We start from the raw sequence: 22,312 nt of genomic DNA on the forward strand, positions 1-22,312 counted from the left end.
GAAATACGGTATTTTCACAGAATTACAGAAAAGTTGAGGTTGGAACAGACCACCAGCATTCAGCTGGTCAGGATGTCTAGACAGCTCTTGAGTATCTCCAGAAAAGGAGACTCCACAGCCTCTTTGTGCAGGCTATTCCAATGCTCAGTCACCCTAACAGTAAGGAAATTCTTCCTCATGTTCAGGTGGAGCTTCCCGTGCTTTAATTTATGTCTGTTGCCTCTTGTCCTGTTGCTTGACATCACTGAGTGTTGATTTTGAGTTTTATGATTGCTCCTACAGCACACTTATTGCATGATTTTCAAGGCATGAGCAATGTGGGAACAGATGCATCAGACTACTGCAAACAATGATCTCGGTCTTCGCTAGTGCTTGAGTGTACTCGGGCTTGGAGTTTGTGGATTTTCTGTTATTTTCATTTGCACTACTCCTCGTTCTCCACAGGGGGGTAGCAAAAGGAAATAAAAGGTCTGATAAAACTACTTCAGTGTTTACATCATCTGTTGTGGAAAGCTTTCTGAGAGAAGTGCTTGATGAGTAACAAAGACATACAGAGCCTTTGCTTGTTGAAATGAAATGTTTGATGAGGCAACTTGTATAGTGGTTGAACAAATGAAGTCTTTCTGAATGTGGAAGTTAAGAAAAAGCTAGAGGAAAAGACAATTGGGTGTGTGCTGTGGAAGGGGACTGTTATATGTTGAAGTCTGGAGGTTTTACTTGAGAAATTTTCTGTCTTTAAAAATAATAAGGAATGGTGGAACTATGTAGAAGTAAGCCATGCCATGATGGCTTCAGTGCAACTCAGCCATGATATCAATTCTTCATCTTAAAAATGAGACAAACTTTGCAATAACTGGCTGCATTGGAGCAGGAAAAAAAAAAAAGTGTAATAGCATTTTCTCTGTGTGTGATAAATAGTGACATTATTTTTAAATACTATCTATTTAAATGGTATTTAGGCTTTAGGTTGTGAAGGCCCTGATAGTACCCATTCCGTACAAAGAGTTAGAAGTGTTCTGAAGTCCAGGGAAAACTTGTCTTTATTGAAAATGGAATTCTCCCTAGAAAGACAAAAACAAGATACTTTTCAATAGTGAACTAGAAACAGGAAAATTCAGATTAATTTTTCTTTAGGTGGAGAATGAAATCACAGGTGAGTTTAATCTCAGTGAAAATATGTGTTTCAAATTACCTTTTGTTTCTTTCCTCTTTTTTACAAAAGAACTGTAACAGATAAGCAAGAACAAGAAATAAGTGTTTACTAAAGCATGACAGATAGGTGGTAATTGTGAGTCACTTCATGCTTGTTCACTACAAGTGGTAAAACACAACAGGACTTTTAGCCTATTTCCTAACGAAATAAAATGTATTTTATTTATGTGGCTTTTTGCTTTGCCCTCTTTTCCATTGCCATTATGTTTGAAACTGTTAGTCAATTTCATTAAAAATTGTGGAAGAAGTACTCGAAAAGACTTCATAAAAGAAGTAAGAGCAAGAGTCTGTTAAAGTTTCTACTTAGAGAAAGGTTGTGAGTTGAATAAAACCTGACACCAGTGTATTTTATTTACACAGTAGATAATTAGTGACCCAGCTGTAGGCAAAGTTTGAATAAGTATTTATACCATCTTAGGTACAAGGCAACCTAATTGTAAATATCTGAAGAAACCCAGCAGTGCTCACAGCAGGCGAAATTGTCAGCAGATTATTTTTGTTTCACTTGTGAAGATGCTATTGAGCCAGCCCCTTTTTAAGCTGTACAGAGACTGCTTGCAGAAGCAGAGAAGGTCTTAGATCTTGGCATGTCAACACAAAAACCTAATTTTTAAAATAAAAGTTTTTCATTATTTTTATGTATAATACTATATATGAATGCCTGGTGTTCAGTATGGAGGTGTCCTAGTTTCAGCTGGGATAGACTTAGTTTTTTTCCTAGTAGCTGGTGCGGCTCTGTGCTTTGGCTTTAGTCTGGGAATAATGTTAGAACACACTGCTGTTCTGGTTGTTTCTAAGTAATGTTTACTCCAATCAAGGACTTTTCAGTCTCATGCTCAGCCAGTGAGGAGGGGCACAAGAAGCCGGGAGGGAGCAGGGACAGGACACCTGGCCCAAACTGGCCAAAGGGGTATTCCATACCACAGCACGTCATGCCCAGTGTAGAAACTGGAGGGAGTCACCCAGAAGGGCAGATCACTGCTCAGGTCAGGCTGGGCATCGGTCAGCAGGTGATGAGCAATTATATTGTGCATCGCATTGGTTTCTTCTGGGTTCTTTTTCCCCTGTCCCCCTTTTAGTTTTATATTCTCTTTCCTTGTTACTTCCCTTATCATTATTATTACTATTAGTATTATATTCTACTTTAGTTACTAAACTGTTCTTATCTCAACCTGAGGTTTTTACATTCTTTTATTCTCCTCCCTGTCCCGCCCATAGAGAAGAGGGAAGGAGGAGGTGAGCGAGTGGCTGCATGGTGCTGAGTTACCGGCTGGGCTTAAACCATGGCAGGTGGTTGTGTATAGGGCTCTTTTCCCCATGCAAACAAACCCCCTTTTGTTATAATGTGCTTTATACAGGTATTTCTCATTCAACGCATTCCTAAATAACATCTTTCATTTTTATATTGAGAATAAACGAATGGACACATCCTTGTGCATTTTCCGTAGTTTTGTTTGTTTAATTTTAAAGAGGAGAATTGTAGTTTAAGAAATTGGCAATTTAAATACAGTTTTTAAAGCAAATAATTTGAAATTTTCTTTCTGGGAAACTGTGCTGGGCATATTATGTTTTATTGATTAGTAGTCTAGCCCCATCTCAAACAGAAAATACATTTTTTAGCAGCCTAGTTAGTTTCTCAGACATGCTGTTAAATTGCATGTAATCTCAAGAAGACTGATATGTACTTTTCTGTGTAAGATTGGAATTATTGGTGGAACTGGCTTGGATGATCCAGATATCTTAGAAGGAAGAACAGAAAAATATGTCGACACTCCTTATGGCAAGGTCTGTATAACTTTTTTTTTTATTGAGACTTTTGATGTTTTAAAAGATGTTTATATTCTTTAAGAGTTTTCAGGCTGCTAAATGAATGCATAAAGCAAGTACTGGCACAAGACTATTTGCTATGTGTTGTGTGATTCTTGGTTTGTGAAAACAAGGTGTTACAGAGATGATGTGCAAAGGAGACTATACCTCTTCTCATTTGTATATTAGATGAATTTGCAGACTCAGTCCTCAATTCGCAGTCAAGAGGGATAAACCCTCTCTTTCAAATTTGTGCTGTTGTATGAGATGAAGTGTATGTCAGTTCACTCCAGAAACCTTTCTGAATTGCAGAAAACTGTCCCTTGAGGTACGTGGGCCACCATTTTCCCTCTAACACTGAATTATGCTTTAAATACCAATGCTCTCCTTACAGTCATGCTTATAACCACATAATTTGAAACTGATTTGAAAATAAAACTGGTTTGGGGGCACAGGTGTTCTTGACCAACTCTCCTTCATGTTGCTTCAGCACATTTCCTCAGCAAAAGAGTGAAGGCTAGGGGTGTTGCTGTATACACAGTGCTGAGTGTGATGAACAATTGCTGCCTGAAAGCATTTCAGTAGGAACAGGCAAGACAAAGACGGAGAGTTGCATAGGCAGGAAATGAATAGGGAGAGAAAGGTTCTAGTTGGCACAGGAAGTTCAAAGAAGAACTGTATCTCAGTTACTCTGTAATGGCATAAGACATGGGGAGTCTGGGTGCTTTATCTGAACCTGAATTACATCCTATGAAATCTACCAGTGTAAGCTAGTATACATATAATAAAACATCTGGCATGTGGTAACAAGAGACATTTTATGGGTAGAAGCTTGCCAGAAAGCTCAGCGCTGTGATGTGTGATTGTAAATCTGAATCCGTGCCCCTGTTCAAAATGGTTTAAGGGGAAAATAAGAATGTAAAGAGCAAGCAGAGTTTGTGTGTGTACCATTTAAGAAGGGGAAGGAGATAAATATTAAGGGAGGATAAATACTAAGGGAGTAAACATGATCAGTAAACGTGATCTGTCAACCGTTACATTTTGTTCACAGAGAGTCCTTGAATTGTCTTTTGCTTTGGCCTTCTGAAATCATAAGAATCATTTAATAACAAAATTTACATCATTAAGGAATGTGGGGATATTTTTTTTTCCATGTGAAATATGGAAAAGTTTAAAGGAAATTAGTATGAAAATTTTTGCAATTCTCTATACTGGCATTGGTCCTTTCATGATATTTCAAGTTACATTACTAGTACTAGTGAAAATGTGGTACATTCATTTTTTATTAAATAAATAAGCTTACACCTGTTAATATTCCAGCTGTCTTTTCTGCCTTGTCCACTTTCACCATTTTCATTGCATCCAGAATTTGGTATTCTGTGGAAAGTACCCTAAAATCTTTTAGCATTCCATTTCCAGATAAGGTAAATACTGTTCTTTTCTAGGATAAGAAAATTGCTTGCAACAGCATTTATATTCATCATTAAATTTTGATGCAGATACACTTTCAGTTAGATTGGTTTACTTCCTGGATGACGGAACTTGGTTCTGAAATATCTTTTGCCAAATCAGCAAATATCTTCCTGTTCTACAAAATTATTTTAGGTGCCCACTTTCTTTCTTTGGTCACGCATGTATCTGGCAAACAAACCCCGAGGTGGGGGGGGAGAGGGTGTCCACCTTGTGAATGAAAGTCAGACTGTGTGACATAACGCTTAAGCTTCTCATCGGCCTCTCCAATGTACATTGCTTGGTTCCTAAACTAGATCACAGATAAAATGAAGGCTTGAGGAACCTGTGAGATACTTTCCATCTCAAGTTTTCCTTATTTATTTCGCTTGTTCATTCTTTTTACTGTTCCATCTTGCTTCTGAGGTAAGAGCAAGGAAAAAAAGAATTCTGTAAGGATCATATGAACAATACGTATATTCATATTGCAGACAAAGGAGATTTATTTCAGTTGTTTGTTAACTGTTGTCATTTAGGGTTAATTGCCCATGGTTCTTTGCTTCCTTTTCTGTTTTGCAACACTGGGTAATATATATCTGACATGGATTTTCTGGAAGGGGGAAGTAGTTAAATACATATATGAATTATTAATGTTCGAGAACTTTTTGTTGGGCCTTTTATTAAATCCTGCTTTTAAAATACTGAGCTTTAAATTCAGATTGTTCCATTGGAAGTTTTGTTAATTTATCAGCACTTCAAAGCTTCTGACTACAACTGAGATAATAGTAGAGAGGTACAGCATTGGAAAGAACTTGTGGGAGAAGGAGAGAGGAACAGAAGCATGCAGTAACTCTTACATGGTTAACACATACTTTGAAGTTTCTGTATCTTTCACTTCCTTATAACTTTTACAGACACTGATTTATCCTTATTTCCTCTCTTTTAATGACCCACGATACAGTATCTCCAAATTATTCACTTAAACCATCAGTTCATCATTTAGCAGCACATTCTTTGCTCCAAATCTCTCTATTTTGCTGCCATATTTCTAGCAATCGTGTGCAAGAAGGGTGTTCAGGCAGCCACCGGGAAGATGCCCTCAATGTATTCTATGGAAATATGTGTAAAGATGACAACCAGGCCTGTTACACAGCCACCCTGAAGCCTTTTGAAATTACTAGGATGACAGTAGATAGGGAAGGAAACTCTGGCTGCTGCAGCTAGAGTCTGAAGCCTGCTGGATTTCAAAGCTGTTGTATTTTTTCTGAATCAGCAGTGTACACCAGAATTCAGTGGAGTTCTGTGGCGGGGATGGACATCAAATAGAAGTTAAACTACATCTTTCTACCCCAAATCTTTTGAAAATTGAAATAAACTTGAACCTATCACTTGCAATAAACTTTGAATCTGTCACTTGCAAAGAAAAGAAAAGGGTCCAGTCTTCAATTTACTGATCTTTTAATTTTCATAATCTCATAAGGTTTGATAAGGCCAAATGCAAGGTCCTGCAGCTGGGCCAGGGCAGTCCCCAGCATCAATGCAGACTGGCAGAGGCTGGATTGAGAGCAGCCCAGAGGAGAAAGATTGGAGGTGTTGGTTGACAAGAAGCTCAACATGAGCTGGCGGTGTCTGCTGACAGCCCAGAAAGCCTACTGTATGCTGGGCTGCATCAGCAGAAGCGTGACCAGCAGGTCAAAGGAAGTGATCCTGCCCCTCTGTTCCACTCTTATGAGACTCCACCTGCAGTACTACATTCAGCTTTGGGACCCACAACACAGGAGGAACATGGACCTGCTCAAGCAAGTCCAGAGGAGGCCATGAAGAAGCTCAGACGGCTGGAGCAGCTCTGCTGTGGAGACAGGCTGGGAGAGTTGGGCTTGTTCAGCCTGGAGAAGGCTCCAGGGAGACCTTAGAGCAGCCTTCCAGTGCCTAAAGGGGTCCTACAAGAAAGCTAGAGAGGGACTTCTTACAAGCACCTGTAGTGACAGGAGAAGGGGGAGTGGCTTTAAGTCGAAAGAGGAGAGATTTAGATTAGGTGTAAGGAAGTTCTTCCCTGTGAGGGTGGTGAGGCCCTGGCACAGGTTGCCCACAGCAGCTGTGGCTGCCCCAGCCCTGACAGTGGTCAAGGCCAGGTTGGATGGGGCTTTGAGCAACCTGGTCTAGTGGAAGGTGTCCCTGCCTGTGGCAGGGGGTTGGAACTGGATGAGCTTTAAGGTTCCTGCCAACCCAAACTATCCTATGATTCTTTTCTGAGAACAAGTTACTGTAAAAAAAATAAACAAAATATCCTACATCAACTAAGCAACAGGTACATGCTGCTTATTTTCAAGTTTGTGTAGCTTTTTTTAAAATACTGTTTCAAAGTATTTGAAAGTATTACTGTTTCAAACCCTGAAGTACAGAGTTGCAATATTAATGTTGGCAGGAGCACATTAAAATTGTGGTGTCGCATTTGATCTGCCTATTCTAACCTGCCGTATCAAATTACAGAGCCGAGCTGAAGAAAATGTGAGTCTTCAGTGGTAACCAGTATTTCCTTTCATAACTATACTGCTTATTTTTAAGTAGTAGTTAAGTTTTCTAATGTGATTGTGAGGCTGTAACTCATTGTTATTTGCTTGTTTTGCAGCCATCAGATGCTTTGATATTGGGAAAGATAAAAAATGTGGACTGTGTGCTGTTGGCAAGGTAAATGAGCATTTTGAGAGAGTTTGTATTATGTGTCGTAAAGTTTTCTCAGAAGTTGCTTTTTACATTAGGTGAGCTGAATTTTTACTCTGACTTCATCTTGTTCTGTGTGGGTTTGTTTTTTTTCCTGAACAAATTTGATGCTGCAGGGACTAAAAGCATTAAAAATACCATCTAGGTTAGGAAAGGAAGTGCTGCCTGCTCTTGTGATAGGTAAGTAGTGCCTGGAAACCTCAGTAATTCATCTGCTCTCTGTATTCAAAAATTTCCTTCATGAAACTTGGAAATTGCCTGTTTCCAGATGAATTATATCTCTGGTATCACTGTAGACTCTTCCAAACCATTCCCTTTTATTATTGAGTCCTCTGACTGTTACCTTGATTGCCTAGGAGTCTGCATCCACTCTAGTTGTCTTTCCCTGGGTCATTTTTATTCAGACATCTCTTAAAGAGACTCTGGAAGTAGGGTCTGCACTTGAGTGTATGGAAATACCACACTAGTATAAACATGGACATCTAGGACCAGTGTGCTACTAGATTAAACATAAGAATAGTAAAACAGTTCTCAGCATCTGGACAGCATGGGCAGAGCCAGGTGCTGATAACAGTGTCCATCAGCAGTTCACAGGTGGTGAATCAAGTCCTGGATCCATCCAGGGAGTCCAGGCAGGAGTAGCAGCAGATGTAGGAGCAGTAGGGCCAAAGGCAGGGTTGGAGACAAGGCTGCAGCATGTGTCTAAAGTCCATCCAGAAAACATGTATGGAGGCAAGCTACAGCATAGGTCTGAAGGCCATCCTGGAGGCAGGGCTGGGGACAGGCACACCTGTGACATAGCTGAGGCCAGGAGTGGAGGCTGGGACTTAGCTTAGAGGTGGGAGGACCTAGGCTTGTAGGCACTGAGTGTTTGGGTGGAGTGTGAGGCTGGCCAGGGCAACTATGACCCAGTGGTGCACTCAGGGCCTCAATTCTTTTCATGACAGTATTTTTCCATTAAGCTACTCAGTGTTAAGCATTTCTGCAACTACACATCTGTCTGTGGTTTTACTTTTCTTATCTTGTGTGGACTTTGCTCACGTATTTTATTACACCTGGACAACATTTTTCTGATTTTCTCAAATGCTAAGCCAAGATCTCATAGCTGTGCTATGTTAAAGTAAACCTTGGGCTACAGATGGCTGAACTTAAAAGCTGTGGTTTACATCCACACTGGGATTTATGACCATTCATATACAACCCTCATGAGTTTCCTTCTGGGGCTAAGGAACTTGCAACTTCACTTTGTATTTTGGGAAAAATAGCACAAATGCTTGAGAATGTTAGATTTTTTTTTTTTAAAGGCATGCATATTCTTGAAGAGGATTTTGACAACAAATGCAACTTTAAAAAATAAATTTACATGCCTAGTAACTTACCAGAAATGCTAATGACAACATGGGAAGCTTGTCTGACAGTCCTTGGTCATGTTGTGTGCTATGTCCAGTTCCCAGCTGATTTAAGTTCTTAAGACTTTCTGGTCTCTGTGAAAAGAATCAATTGGAAAATTAAGTTCCTCCTTTCCTCTTGAATGGTTGAAAATAACTTTCAAATGCGTTTAGTCACTGAGTGATACACCTCTGTAGACATGACAGAGGTAACACAAAAGCTCGTGCTTACAAGACTAAGTGTTTCCTGTCTTGGTGAAAAAATACACTGCAACAGTGTGAAGTGATTCTTCTAATCTATGAAAGCTGTCAGATCATTTTAAGAGCAAAGAGATGAATGTGATGATTCTACAGCGTTCTTTGGGAAGGTAACTTTCTGTTCTTTGTGTCATTAATTTTCTGTGATACATTGTTGTTTTCCGCGTAGGAGAATACAAACCACACTTCTGAGCAGAAAATTTGTAGAGGTGTATATAAATCTTAGAAATTTGTTGTAGCGTGTGGAAGATTAAATTTGCTACAGTGGATTTTCAGAATCTGTGGAACTGACAAAATTCAGAGAAAAATGCTTTTTGTACTTTTGAAGCTGCTAAAGTGTATTTGGATCATATTTTCAAGTTTCTTTTCATTTCAGTCTTGAACTTAAAAATTTTCATTTAAAAAGAAAACTGTACCAGTGCTTCTTAAATCCAGTACTGAGAGAACCTTAATACACTTAGGAAAACAAGATACACTGAAGGCAACTGAAATGATTCTACCTCCAGTGTTCCACCTCGAGTGTTGTTAGGGAAATCACCTTTCCTGGAATTCTCTTTAACTGGGAGAAGGAAGGCAATTTCAGTCTGATTTATTTTACTCTCCTGCAACATGTATCTTTGCAGACATGGAAGGCATCATACAGTTATGCCATCAAACATCAATTACCGTGCCAATATCTGGGCACTGAAAGAAGAAAATTGTTCCCATGTATTAGTGACTACTGCCTGTGGTTCATTACGAGAAGAAATACAACCTGGTGATCTTGTCATAATTGACCAGTTCATTGACAGGTGAGTAACATTTGGGCTTCATTGTGTTCTTAGTTCTGGGGGAGAAAAATAGGAAAAGTGAGGTTAAACTGTATAATAACATGTTAATGTTAAATCATTTTTTTTTTGTGTGGAATGAGGTGATAGCCTTAGTTCTTATGGCAAAAAGTACCATTCCTACAAGAAGACATGATAGGAATCAGGAATGAGATTACAAGAAGTTCAGCTCTAACAGACATGGAAATAAAACCAGGCTTTGAAGAGTGGCCTCGAACAAACTAACATGTATCTCCTTTGGAAGAGTCTTCCGAAGGGAATTTATCTCCTATTCTCAGATGTGGGAGAGGAGCATGAAAAAGAGCGTAGGCTGTTATAAATTTTAAGAATCTGAAAGGAGATGGGAAGGTGCAAGTAAACATAGTAGGAGCCAGGTAGGATACATATATATACAATAGTAATGAGGCTCTACGGAAGAGACATCAAATCCAACACAGTGCATAAAGACAGGAAGTTGTTTTAAAACCAGGATAGATGCTAACATTTTTTTATTTACGAAGAATCATAAGGGAGTAAATTTTTTTTCAAAGTCTGTGTACTCCAGCCAGTCCTCCTCTCTTTAATTATCTGACCTTCAGAAAAATTCAAGCGGGGGGGGAGGGGGTTGGAAGCCATATTTAAAGATCACCAACTACATCAAATATTTCAAAAATGTAGTTGCACTTTTTAAGAGGTAAATCTGTTATTTGTACTTACAGGTGTTGTATATCTGGAAGTCTTATTTAGGTATTCCACCCTATTTTAAGTGGAACTGTTTGTGTAGCTTCTTTGTGCTTTTGTGAGACTATCGATAATATTTTATTGCTAACTGAAATGTATACCTAGGTTTGTTCTCTCCTGTGTTGGGGGCCCAGAGAGGTACTGGAGTCCCCATCCTTGGAGATACTCAAAAGTCACCTGGACATGGTCCTGAGCAACCAGTTCTAGGTGGCCTGGCGTAAGCAGAGGGTTGGACCAGATTACTCCAGAGATCTCTTCTAACCTCAGCCATTCTTCAACTCTGTGGTCTGTGATCTTCATTTAGAGTTTATTCAGATGGTCACCACTAGTAATGCATAGCCCATATATGAGCAGTGTTTCATTCAGGCAATTAAGTTTTCATTTCAGTGTAGAAGAGTGGGAACTTTTGGAGACTTGTTTCATGCTTCATGAAACCAAGAAGCTACTCCAAAAAGCATTTGAGAATGTTTCAGTGTGGAAAACAATATATAATAGGAATTCAAAAATCATTACTAGCCTACCCTTTAGTTCAGAAAACTGAATTAAAAACAAGTCTTAATAGTCTGTTTCATTTGACAGTTTAATTTCTCTGATAAGTGTTTTTGCCTGAGAACCTTTGCCAGTGGGTGTTACACTGCTGGCTCTTTGGTGGGAGGGTCTGCATTTTTGCCTTTCACAGAGCTGCATCATCTGTAAGAGGATGTTTTAAGTTTGTATATATAGTGCTAAACATAGTGGGATTTCTTTATTAGACCATATAGTAATGTGGCCATTCTCTCCAAAGAACACAGGGTATCTGAAAGTCAAAGATTAATATTTATACATATGTGATCTTTCCTCAGGGCTTTTCTAAGTGAAAGGGCCTGTCCAACAACATCTGAAATATTATAATGCATAAAATGGATTACAACTTTTCCCATTTACTTCAATTCTAAATAAGTCATTTGCAGACACTGAAAAGTGTATAAAATCAGATACATTCTGTTAGAAGCTTTTCAGTATTCCATAAAGGGAAAAATAATTTTAGAGTTTCAACCAATTTTAGCAGCTATATCCAATTTTATGTATGTTTTTAGTTTGCTGATCTCTTTTCCTATTTTATTATTTCATTCTTAAGGCTATGCTACTCTTTCTTTTTCTTTCTTTTTTTTCTCTCCCCCACCCCCCCGATCTACTCTAACATACGTAACATATTTCTTTTAAAAGTAACAGCAGAAATTTTGTGTTGTAACTGTGGATTGAATTTGACTGTTGCCTTACTTTTCTCCTATAGAGTACAGTATTTGACACACTGAGGGGAAGAAAAGAATGTCTCAGATAATTTTGTTCCAGATGGGTTTTGCCATACGATTAGCTGAATTAGCTTGAGGCAGTACATTTGAAGGTAAAGTGATGATGGGCAACAGTCCCAGTAGTTGTCAGAATGGCATGCTGAATGGCAATTTCTGTAGCATTTGACCATTTCTATGCAAGGAAACAGTTTCTGAATTGAAAAAATGAAGAAAAAAGATTCTTCCACTTGCAAGCTACCAGTGCATGTATGTGATCTTTCTGAGAATATGAAGACATCCTGTTCCAGGGTTTTTCTGGTTAAATTCACACCCCTCTTGTTCAGGAAGCTGTTCCTATAAACTCTCATCTTTTCAATTTAGAAACGCAATTATATGATCAAGCTCTATATTGGCTAGCTTGATTCAGGCTTGATTCTTTTCCGTCCTGGAAGCTTACCATGCTCTCCTTGTTCAGAGATTACTTGCCTGACTATTAAATGTAGCTTATATCTTCTGGGCAGAATGGCAGCATAATGTGGCAGTTTGTGTAATTTAGGAATAAATCGGCTTTTCAGTGTGTTGTTAACGACAGATTTTCTCTAATTAATTGACAATGCGCAACTGGAGTAACAGTTAACACTCTTCAACTCAATTCTGAAAGGTTTGTACAGGTAGTCATTAATATCGTACTGATACTTCTGTTCTGTTCCAGGAATACTATGTTTTTGGATTTGTGTAAATATCTTGCTTTGTCTTCTGTTTTCTCCCTGTTCTTCTCGATGACCATGTTTTCTGCTTTTCCAGGACAACTAAAAGACATTGTACTTTCTATGATGGACAGCATTCCAGCCTTTCAGGAGTGTGTCATGTTCCAATGGCAGAGCCATTCTGCGCCAAAACCAGAGAGGTTAGTGAATTTTGTAGTAGTATTTAGAAATGTTATTTTTATGGCACTTTTTTGTGATACAGTAGCATAATTATGCATTATTAGAATACAGAAACAATCTGCATCTCCTTATTCCAGTTTCTCAGATATGTCATGGTGTGAAGGAAAAATGTAACATTTGGAAAGCATGGAAAGTAAAAACCTTGTTTCTACAGGAGCTGTCTTCCTAAGGGAAATGTGCAGAAAATGTCAGTTGGCAACCGAGATTTTCCCAGGATCTTAGTAACAGGACACAAGATCTTTATTTCATGTAACCAGAGAAGAAAGCAACAGAGTGGACAAAGCATGAAATTAAAATTAGGAATTAATTAATTTTTGTTCTGCATAAAACTGCACCTCTGGTAGAGGCACTCTACATACTTTATACAAAGAACTAAATAAATAGTACTTTAGTATTCACAGAAATTACAGTATTGCATTTGTGCTTTTGTATGTTGTAGCAATGGGTGGCAGTGGAGAGGCAAAGCTTAAAGGATGTTAAACATAGAAACAAGCCAAATTACAGTAGCCTTTTATTCTTAACTGTTGCTCTTAGTGTTATCATTTCAAGATTTTCAGGCTTCAAAACACTTAGACTAGGCAGTGTTGGAACACTGCTTCGTTTTTCAGCACCCTTATGAGCTTCTGGGAGGAGGGAATCCTCCCATATTTAACCATATTGTGGTTAAATATGCCACCTTAGTATATTCTGAAGAGTTGAGGACCTGTTAGTCCACAGCATTGTTAGTAGAGAAATGCTTCAGTGCACTTGGAATCTAGGTATTTTGCAGTGAAGTAAAAATATTTTATATCTCATGAGGAAACAAACCACTACATAGTATACATGTGCATGCTTTTGCCCTTCCTCCATTGAGCAGCAAATTATACAAAATACTTTGAATTTTCATGCAACAGGAGCCTAGCCACATGCTGTTACCGAAAGTTAGTTGATACGTAGTTGCTTACTAACTTTGAGCATGATGTCATGTCACAACAGATACCAGAAATTTATGGAGAGCTGACTAACTGTACACTTTCTGAAATTGATTAAAACCAGTGTTATCACTGAAGTGATGGGCAGTATTTCATACTGTGTCTTTCTCACTTTTTTGACAAGATAAGTAGGTATGTGTAAGCTGTTACCTGAAGTTGCAGGAAATACATGCCAAGGCTAGTTTTCATTTGATAGTTGAGTAGCTAGAGACAATGTTCTTTGGGAGTCACTTTTTTGAAAAATAACAGAGAAATGTTGCTTTTTAAACAGAGAAAAAACATTTAGGTACTTCCCAGTCTCGCATGTGATCATTGTCTCATTAGCCTATGTGTTCTAATCAGCCTAACAGATGTTTTAAAGAACATGAGAATATGTGGTTTTGAGCTCTCAGTGAGGCTGAAAATGGATACTTTCACTTTATTTGAAAAATACCAGGTAAAAGAGACTTAAACTTTTTTCCTGGAACTATCCCTAAACATGGTTGGGATAATTTCAGCTCACTATCTTATCTTAGTTCAGGGGAATTTCTTAGATAAAAGCAATAATAATAAAGTTAAAACTATTAATGTAATAGACTAAGGAATTTTGCATGAAAACATCTGAAAACTTTATATTAAATTGCATTTGTGTAAATACATGAAAATATTGTTTTATTTGCTTTATGCTCTCTAAATTAAATGAGAATCTGAAAGAAGTTTACCTTTTCTCTGATTGTAAAGTTTTTAATAATTTGGGGTGCCTTGGTTATTATTACTTTCAGAAACAGGCTCACTGCAACAACTTATAGAGAGTAAAGCTGGAAATTTGTAAAGAGTTTCAGGGAAAGGCTGTTCAAGTGTGGTTTAAGTCAAATCACAAGTTGTCTATTGATTTATTAATAACATGTAATTAACTGGCAATAATTGAATAATATATTCACAATATCAGCAATAAACCACAATATTATGGGTGATTAATATTAACTTACAGCGTGTTAATAAACACCTACAAATTTTTAAGCGTCCTCTGTGGCTAATCCCCAGAAGCTGTGCTTTAACCCTACACTCATTTTCACACAGTCGTGTGAACAAATACCATTTCCCAGCACATGTGGGTTACATGCACACCTGTCCTCTTCTGTGAGTGCAGATTCACCTGGAGTGGGAGCTGTGGATACTCCAGCTTTATGTGTACTTGTTCTGCTCCACACAATCCACTGATCCACATGTTAGCAAAGAGACACCCCGCAAGGTCACACAGCACACTCAAAGTATTGCTGCTTGTTGCACCTGTGTATGTTGAGTGCAGGCTTCTAACAGGATTTTTTGCAGGGAGGCTGCTCCACCTGGACTGTGTGAGGGTTATGAGGCTGACAAGCCAGCTTCTAGTGGTGTCAGACTAGGTTTTCACTGCTGCTATGTTACAAAGGTCTCTCTTGTCCTGTCACAATTTTTCATATTGCTTTTATACTTCTTTTCAAGCTTTTCGTTTCTGTTCATAGTAATTTTAAACAAACGTCATTGTAGTTACTTTCCCCTTCCTACTCAGGACAGTTACGGGTGTCCTGGTCTCATTTACATTTACTGGTACCCTCTTATGCCTGCTGCGTCAACTGGCATTAGCCAGGCCATTTACCAAGAGGGAAAGTCATTATGATTTTGCCATATACAAGGTCCTGGTTGGAACTGTAAAGGCTAATGTGAAGTATGTGCTATGTGTACAGTATGAAGTATGTGTACCGTGTGAAGTATGAAGTATGTGGTGAAGTATACAGTTCAGTCACTGGCATGGGAAAATGCAGTAATAATGTCTCTACAGATTCCCAGGGTACTCTTTGAAGTATGTGCTTCATAGCTTGTGCTTTACAAGCACATAGTATATGCTTGTGAAGTCTTACTTTCAAAAAAGTAAATTTCCAATTACTGTTCTCACCAGCTAACCTCCTCCATATGGTAGTGCTCAGTGGTGCATTTTCACCATTCTGTTCTCAATGTAAACACAGCCTAAATACCATGCAAAAATTTTCTGTTTTCCAATCTTCTCGATCTGCATTGAAAACAGTAATCCAACTGATACTAAAAAAATCAGAGGAATTCAAGATCATTCCTGTTAGTAGGACTGTTAACATCTCTTACTGCATGAGAAAAGTGAAACTGATCCTTGGTTTTGGACATCTTTAGCTATATGAAGCTTGACTTCTTTGTATAAAGCTTATTTCTTTCGTATGCAAGTTTTTCAGTGGGTTGCAGAAGTAGTGCACCAAGGGAATTATTTCCTTTTCCTGATATTGGCATGTTTTGCAGGTTCTTATTGAGACCGCCAAGAAGCTGGGGCTCCAGTGTCATTCTAAGGGAACAATGATCACAATTGAAGGCCCACGTTTCAGTTCTCGAGCAGAAAGCCTTATGTTTCGCAGCTGGGGAGCTGATGTTATCAACATGACCACGGTGCCTGAAGTGATTCTTGCGAAAGAAGCTGGAATGAGTTATGCTAGTATTGCCATGGCAACAGATTATGACTGCTGGAAGGAACACGAAGAAGCAGTGAGTAGAACTTTTTTCGTCTGGGTCTTGTCCTGAGGGATCTGGATGAGAACCTGTAGGTTTTGGTAAGAGATCACATACGAAATACATCAGTATCGCTGAGTCATTCTGGTTGAACAATTGCAAAAGTAAGAACAGAATCAGTTGTTGCTACCTCATTCATTTTCATAAACTGGCCTAACTACTAGCAAAATTTTTTTCTACTCTCACCTGAATCACAAAATCTGTGTGTATGAAGCTCATGAGCTCTGTATGATTCGTCTTCCCATAATCTGTCTAGTGTTTTGGGGTTTGTTTGCTTGCTTATTTTTTCTTTTGCAGCTCTGTGCAAAACAATGTATCTGCTTTAGTTTTCCTATTTGTGTAAAATACAATCAGACATACACCCAGAGGAAAGAAGTTTTTACTGGCTAAAAATATTGTGCATTTTAAGGCTTCACTTTTTCACTTAGAGGTGTATGAGTTAAATTGATTTGTTTGGGTATTTAAAATGTGTGCCATCAAAATTAAGAGACATCACTCAGTTTTATTGTATTTCTAGGTTTCAGTGGATAAAGTTTTAAAGACACTGAAAGGGAATGCGAATAAAGCTACTAGCATACTCCTTACTGCTATACCTCAGATAGGTTCCATGGAATGGACCGACACCCTGCACACCCTTAAAGTAAGTACACACAATGCTGATGACTACTGGGGACAGTGTATGCATTTATACATGTAATATAGGTATATGTTTCAAGATGTTTCTGCTGAAGTCACAGCTTCTTGGAGCAGATGCTTCAACAAGTCAAATCATTCAAGATGAGTAAACAAATCCATACAAGATTCTCACAAGCTTTATTGCAAAGATCTAGCTTCAGTTTTACAAACAGAGTTACAAGAGGTAAAAAAATTAGGAACATCTGTATATGTTTGATGAAGTATTATCCTTCATAGCACAGGTAAGATACAAGCCCATGTGAGTATCCAAAAGAAAAACACGTACCTCTACTCAGTTTTAGCTTAGATCTTCAGAACTGTGAAAATCCAAGCAGAGCAAATGGAACCAAATTAAAAACATTGTGCTTTCTTTAATATGTAGAAAGAGAGGAGTCTCTTAAATATATGGATAATAAACAGATTGAAATACTTAAAACTGTGTTCTCCCATAGGTTTTAGATCCACAAAGCATAAAAAAAATGGCAAATAAAAACATTTCAGAATATACTGATGAGGGAATTTGGGGGCAGATTTTTTTTTTGGACAAGAGTTTACTTAACTGTTTTAGATCACCTCTAATGATGGCATGCTTGACATTCATTTGTGACTATAGCATAGAGGGAAATAAAAATGTTAAAATAATGTGGATATCTATGCAACTTCTCAATAAGCTTTTTGTGACAATTAGCCGCTTCCAAGAGTAAAAGAGTATGAAGTGTGAGAGCAGCTGAGGATTACATTGAGATGGTGTGGGAGTCAGGAATATGGAGGACAGCAGACAGAAGTGGGCTACAGGGATCTCTGTTAGTGAAAGCAGCAGCAGTCTAAAAAGGAGAAAGCATGTTGAGGAAAATTTTGAGAGTCCATTCTTTAGTAACTCTCTCCTCTCTTGGGTTCTTTCTTTCTCTTTTCTGAGAACCTATTTTTTATTAGAAGGTCTTGTATTATGTCTATGACTCTTGTCATCCAGTTATCTGAAATTTTAATGTTCCTTCTGTACATTTATGAGAGTTAGCTGACTTTTCCCTTTCCCGATTTCAGTCTTTAGGAAGTTGTGTCATGGATGGATAAGGGGAAGCAACAGAATTGGTATTCCTTCTCCCCTTCTACTCCCCAGACGATATTTTCAGAGGGCTAGGGCCACACTTCTTGGTTTTGTTTACAAGGCATATATATGCTTTGTATACAAAGAAAACCTCTCAGAGTTTGAATAAATAGTCTCAAAAGAGGTGCTAGGTATTCCTCAGCTACTTTGCCACGCTGTCATGCAAGAAAATTTTCCAAGTGTATAATGCTGCTTAAGTATTGAGGAATCTGTCTCCAATTTTGACAAGTGTACTGGAGTAAGCAGTGTCCTGTTCCATTCATTTGCATGATTATCGTGATTCTTCATCAGGAGTGAAAGAGCAGGTCACTGGAAGGACGTGGTACTGAGGTTGCAAGGTTCCCCTGTAATAAATGCAAACCCTTCTTTCAGGTCATTACAGCTGTGTAGAACACCAGTTCAAGTGGTTCATCCAGCTGAGCCCCTGAACTATTTGCTGCAAAGAAAATGTGCACCAGAGGAAGGGTCACTCCATTCTCGTGTGCCTTCTTAAGAAAGTTTACGCTTTCTCTGAAGCATCTGCTACTGCCTGATCAGTGATGAATATTGAGCTAATTTTGCTTAAACGTGGCAATTCTTTTGTGTTTAGGCTCTTTGCTGATAGTGGCTTGGTTTGAGTGATAACATACTGAGAAAGAATGTTGGTCTGAAAGCATTAGAAGAACTGAAAATAGGAACTTGGTATGGGCAGTGAGGATTGAGATCTTATGTCAGGAGGCTAGGAGTCTTTGATTGGTTTTAATTTAACCAAATACTCTGGAAAAGTGACAGGAAGTCTGAGGCTTTGGAGGCTTCCTCTGATTTTACTTAGTAAGGGAAGAAAAGGCTAAAACTTTGCTTGAAGCATTAAATGGTGCTAATGTAGATGAGGGATTGGTCCTAGGCTTCTATGTTAATGAATAAGGAGAGAGGCAGTTTTGCAACACAGCAAAGAGACATACGTATGTGCCTCTGTATGGGTGTGTAGTTGAACCATAAAGAGTTTTAAAAAACTATTCTCTTTGTAGATATGTTCTTCTGTGTGTATTACCTGGGAATTTTAAAGGTCAGATTATGGGAGTTTTTGAACTCATCTTTTTTGGAGGCACCTTTTCCTAGAGCTTGAAGGCAGTGCCTCTTGCATGTCTTGCAGTAATGTGGTAAGGAATGCAGACAAGGAGGGAGCTGAGCAAAACTGCAGGTGGTACTCTATTAGTGATGATGTAAAGCCATGCCAGCCTATATCCAGGCCATAGCTGGGCATCTCAAATGGGCATTTGCCAGTGTCTTTCTAGTGTCTGGGAAAGCCTGTGAAACCATGCCTACATAGACGTAGCTTTTCCTCTCTGAGTTCTGTAATTTGGCTGCTATGACTGGAGGAACTTCACCAGGCAGGAGAAGTTCTCTAAGTTTGTCTCTTTGCCTGGCAGCTGTCTCCTCCCATATATACCTTTAGACAAAGGTTTCTATTCTTGAGATCTGTACTTCAATATGGATGAAGAAACATGTAGAAACCTTTTCTCTTTTTTTTTTTTCTTTTTGAAGGAACTTCATTTTCAGGGCATTCTGATTATATTTGTAAAGAGCTTTCTGTGAATGTGATGTAGCCAGTATGCTAGCCTTAAAAACGAAAAGCAAGCTGCTGTGTTTCATTTGTAGCCTGTGAGCCTAATGTCTTTAATTTAGTGTTTCTTCAATATCATTGTTGTTCCCAGTACCAGTAAGCCTGTTACATAGGTTTAAGAAGTTGTAATGACAAGGCCTTGAACTGTTGGAGGGTATCCTCTCCCTGTAATTTTTGTGGTGATAGAGGAAGTTGGAAATACCATACACATGGAAAGAGTTGCACACGTTTGTAATCCATATGGAAGCTATGTAATCTGGCTTTTATGTTGAAAAATAATTCTGCTGTGTATTGGCAGAGGAAGCATTCACCTACTTCGTCTTTGTATTTCAGACGACAGTGCAGTGTTCGGTCATTCTGCCAAAACAGTAACAGCCTGGATGGATCTTGAAGTTCAGGCGCTCACAAGGAAGAGTGGATCACTCTTGAATTCCAGAGGTTATAGTATCTTCAAAAACTCTTACAAGCATAAAAGACTAGAGTAAACGTTTACCAATGATAATGTATAAGACAACTTTTATAATCTTTATCATGCTTGAAAAGGTATAAGATGTTGGCATGCTGTCTTCAGTGACACCTTTTGGTTGATGGAAGAAAGGACAGGCTAGGTGTTCCTGTTTCATAAAATCAGAACTAAGAATGCAGATTCACAGGTAGGCTGTTTGCTTTGCTATTTCTGCCTGCATCTTTTCCTTCGACAAGGCAAATGTTTACAGTTCAGTTCAGAAACACACCAGAAAAACTGAACATACCATTTCAGAACAGAATTAGACTATTTTTGTAAATTATCCATGTTTTTTTATTTCAGTGAATTTTTCTTAAAGCAACGGGTTTTGTTTGTGTTCTAGAAGACATGGTTTAATAATTGTGGTGGTTCTTTCACAGCAGCAGTTGTTTAATGAATGAATATTTTCATTTTAAAAAATTGGGTAATGCCTAAGTCAAATTTGTGCCTGAAAATGTACTTACGTCACTTACAGAACTGTACTTCTGCCAGTGTCCCAAATGCTGTGCTGGCCTTTTGCTACGTCATTGATCTGAACAACTCTTGAGTTTAGTTTCTAAGTGATGAATGTGCTTTGAATGTATGCCTTTCATTTTTTAACAGAATTTGACTTCAGTAAAATAATGTGCTGCTTCTTGCCTGGTAAATAAAGCAAATTAAACCTATGCTTCTCCAAGCTGTGTGAAATTTTTTAATATTATTTACTTCTAGTCATTAGTGAGTGAATTTTGTTTGTCTGACAATGACTTTTGCTATTCATGAACAGATTGGTGGTCATACATTGTGAACACCACTTGTAGAAAGACCACTTTCAGAAAATACTGTGCTGCTGTTCTAAGTCCCTGAAATAACACAGATTGTTGAGACAGAAGTGGATGAGAATGCAGTCCAAACCAAGCAAGGGAGGGATCAGAAACATGAAACATATGGATTGTTACGGGGAGGGGAGGGGGAAGTCCAAAGGTAAACAAAAAAAGTAGGTACATAAAGATTTTCAGCTTGCTAGTCCAGTCTGCTGCTGTGGAGCCTTTACATTTGGACACATTCTCCCAGGCAAAACCAGTGCAGATGCTTTTCAGGTACTGGAAAAATAGCTTAACCAACTTTCCATATTTCCTGATGTTTTTTTTAAACTTAAATTGCAGGAGCCAGAGCTTGAAGCTTGACAGGAAGAAGGCTATAGATCTAACATACCTTTTTCTGCTTTTGATACGGTTGTGGTTTAAGCCCTGCTGATAACTCGGAACCAAGCTGCTCACTCATTCCCCTGCCTTCTTCCCCTCCACTCCTGGAGGAATGGGGAGGAGAATCGAAAGAATATAGACCCCATGGGTTGAGATAAGAACAGTCCAGTAACTAAGCTACAATACAAAACTACTGCTGCTACCACCAATAATAGCAGTGATAAGGGAAATAACAAGGGGAGAGAATATAAAATTAAAAGCAAAAAGGAAAAGCAAACAAAAAACAAGTGCTGCACAATACAATTGCTTGCCACCCGCTGATTGATACCCAGACCAACCCAAGTAGCGATCTCGGCCTTCCGGGCCCTGTTTATGTACTGGGCATGACGTGCTGTGGTATGGAATACCCCTTTGGCCAGTTTGGGTCAGGTGTCCTGTCTCTGCTTCCTTCCGGCTTCCTGTGCCCCTCCTCACTGGCAGAGCATGAGAGACTGAAAAGTCCTTGGTCTTGGTCCTTGGAGTAAACATTACTTAGCAACAACTAAAAATATTGGTGTGTTATCAGGACTGTTCTCAGACTAAAGTAGAAAACACAACCCTGCACCAGCTACTAAGAAGGAGAAAAATGACTGCTACAGCTGAACCCAGGACAGATATCTAGCCAAATCAGATAGCTGGCCTTAGACAATGTTTTTCATTGTTGTTGTCTTTGCCCCTAGACAATTTCAGTGAATTGGATTGAAGCCATAAAACTTGGGTTTGGATGTTCTAAGAGAAAGTTGTTTCTGGGTGTCCACTTTCAATCCCCCTTGTTTTGTTTTTGCATTCTGTAGCGACATATAAAGATAACTTCTTTTAATTTTCTTGCTTTATATACTGAGTACTTAGAGCATCACGGGACAGTATGGCACAGAGCAGATCCATGGGTGGTGAGTTTTGTTACGCATTTCTATTACAAATTCTTTATACATAAGGCTAGATGATAACACTAGGTAATGATAATGAATTGGGAAGACGGACACATCTAAAGAATTACTGTCAACAGTTCAATGTCCGAGTGGAAACCAGTAATAAGTGGTGTCCCTCAAGGGTCTGTGCTGGGATCAATACCGCGTAGTATCTT

At 38.6% G+C, this 22,312-nt stretch overlaps 1 protein-coding gene across 1 annotated transcript; it reads left to right on the forward strand.

The window, feature by feature from the left end:
- Positions 1-2,882: 2,882 nt before the first annotated feature.
- MTAP (methylthioadenosine phosphorylase) lies at positions 2,883-19,895 on the forward strand (the record flags this gene model as incomplete). Its single annotated transcript, XM_010023619.1, has 7 exons — positions 2,883-2,997; positions 7,097-7,155; positions 9,458-9,625; positions 12,457-12,559; positions 15,854-16,093; positions 16,635-16,757; positions 19,834-19,895. Coding segments are annotated over 7 exons (847 nt in total), but the record flags the coding sequence as incomplete, so codon positions are not given.
- Between the last annotated feature and the right edge of the window lie 2,417 nt (positions 19,896-22,312).

The sequence above is a fragment of the Nestor notabilis genome, unplaced genomic scaffold (genome assembly GCF_000696875.1).
Source record: "Nestor notabilis isolate BGI_N333 unplaced genomic scaffold, ASM69687v1 scaffold14651, whole genome shotgun sequence".
NCBI lineage: Eukaryota > Metazoa > Chordata > Aves > Psittaciformes > Psittacidae > Nestor > Nestor notabilis.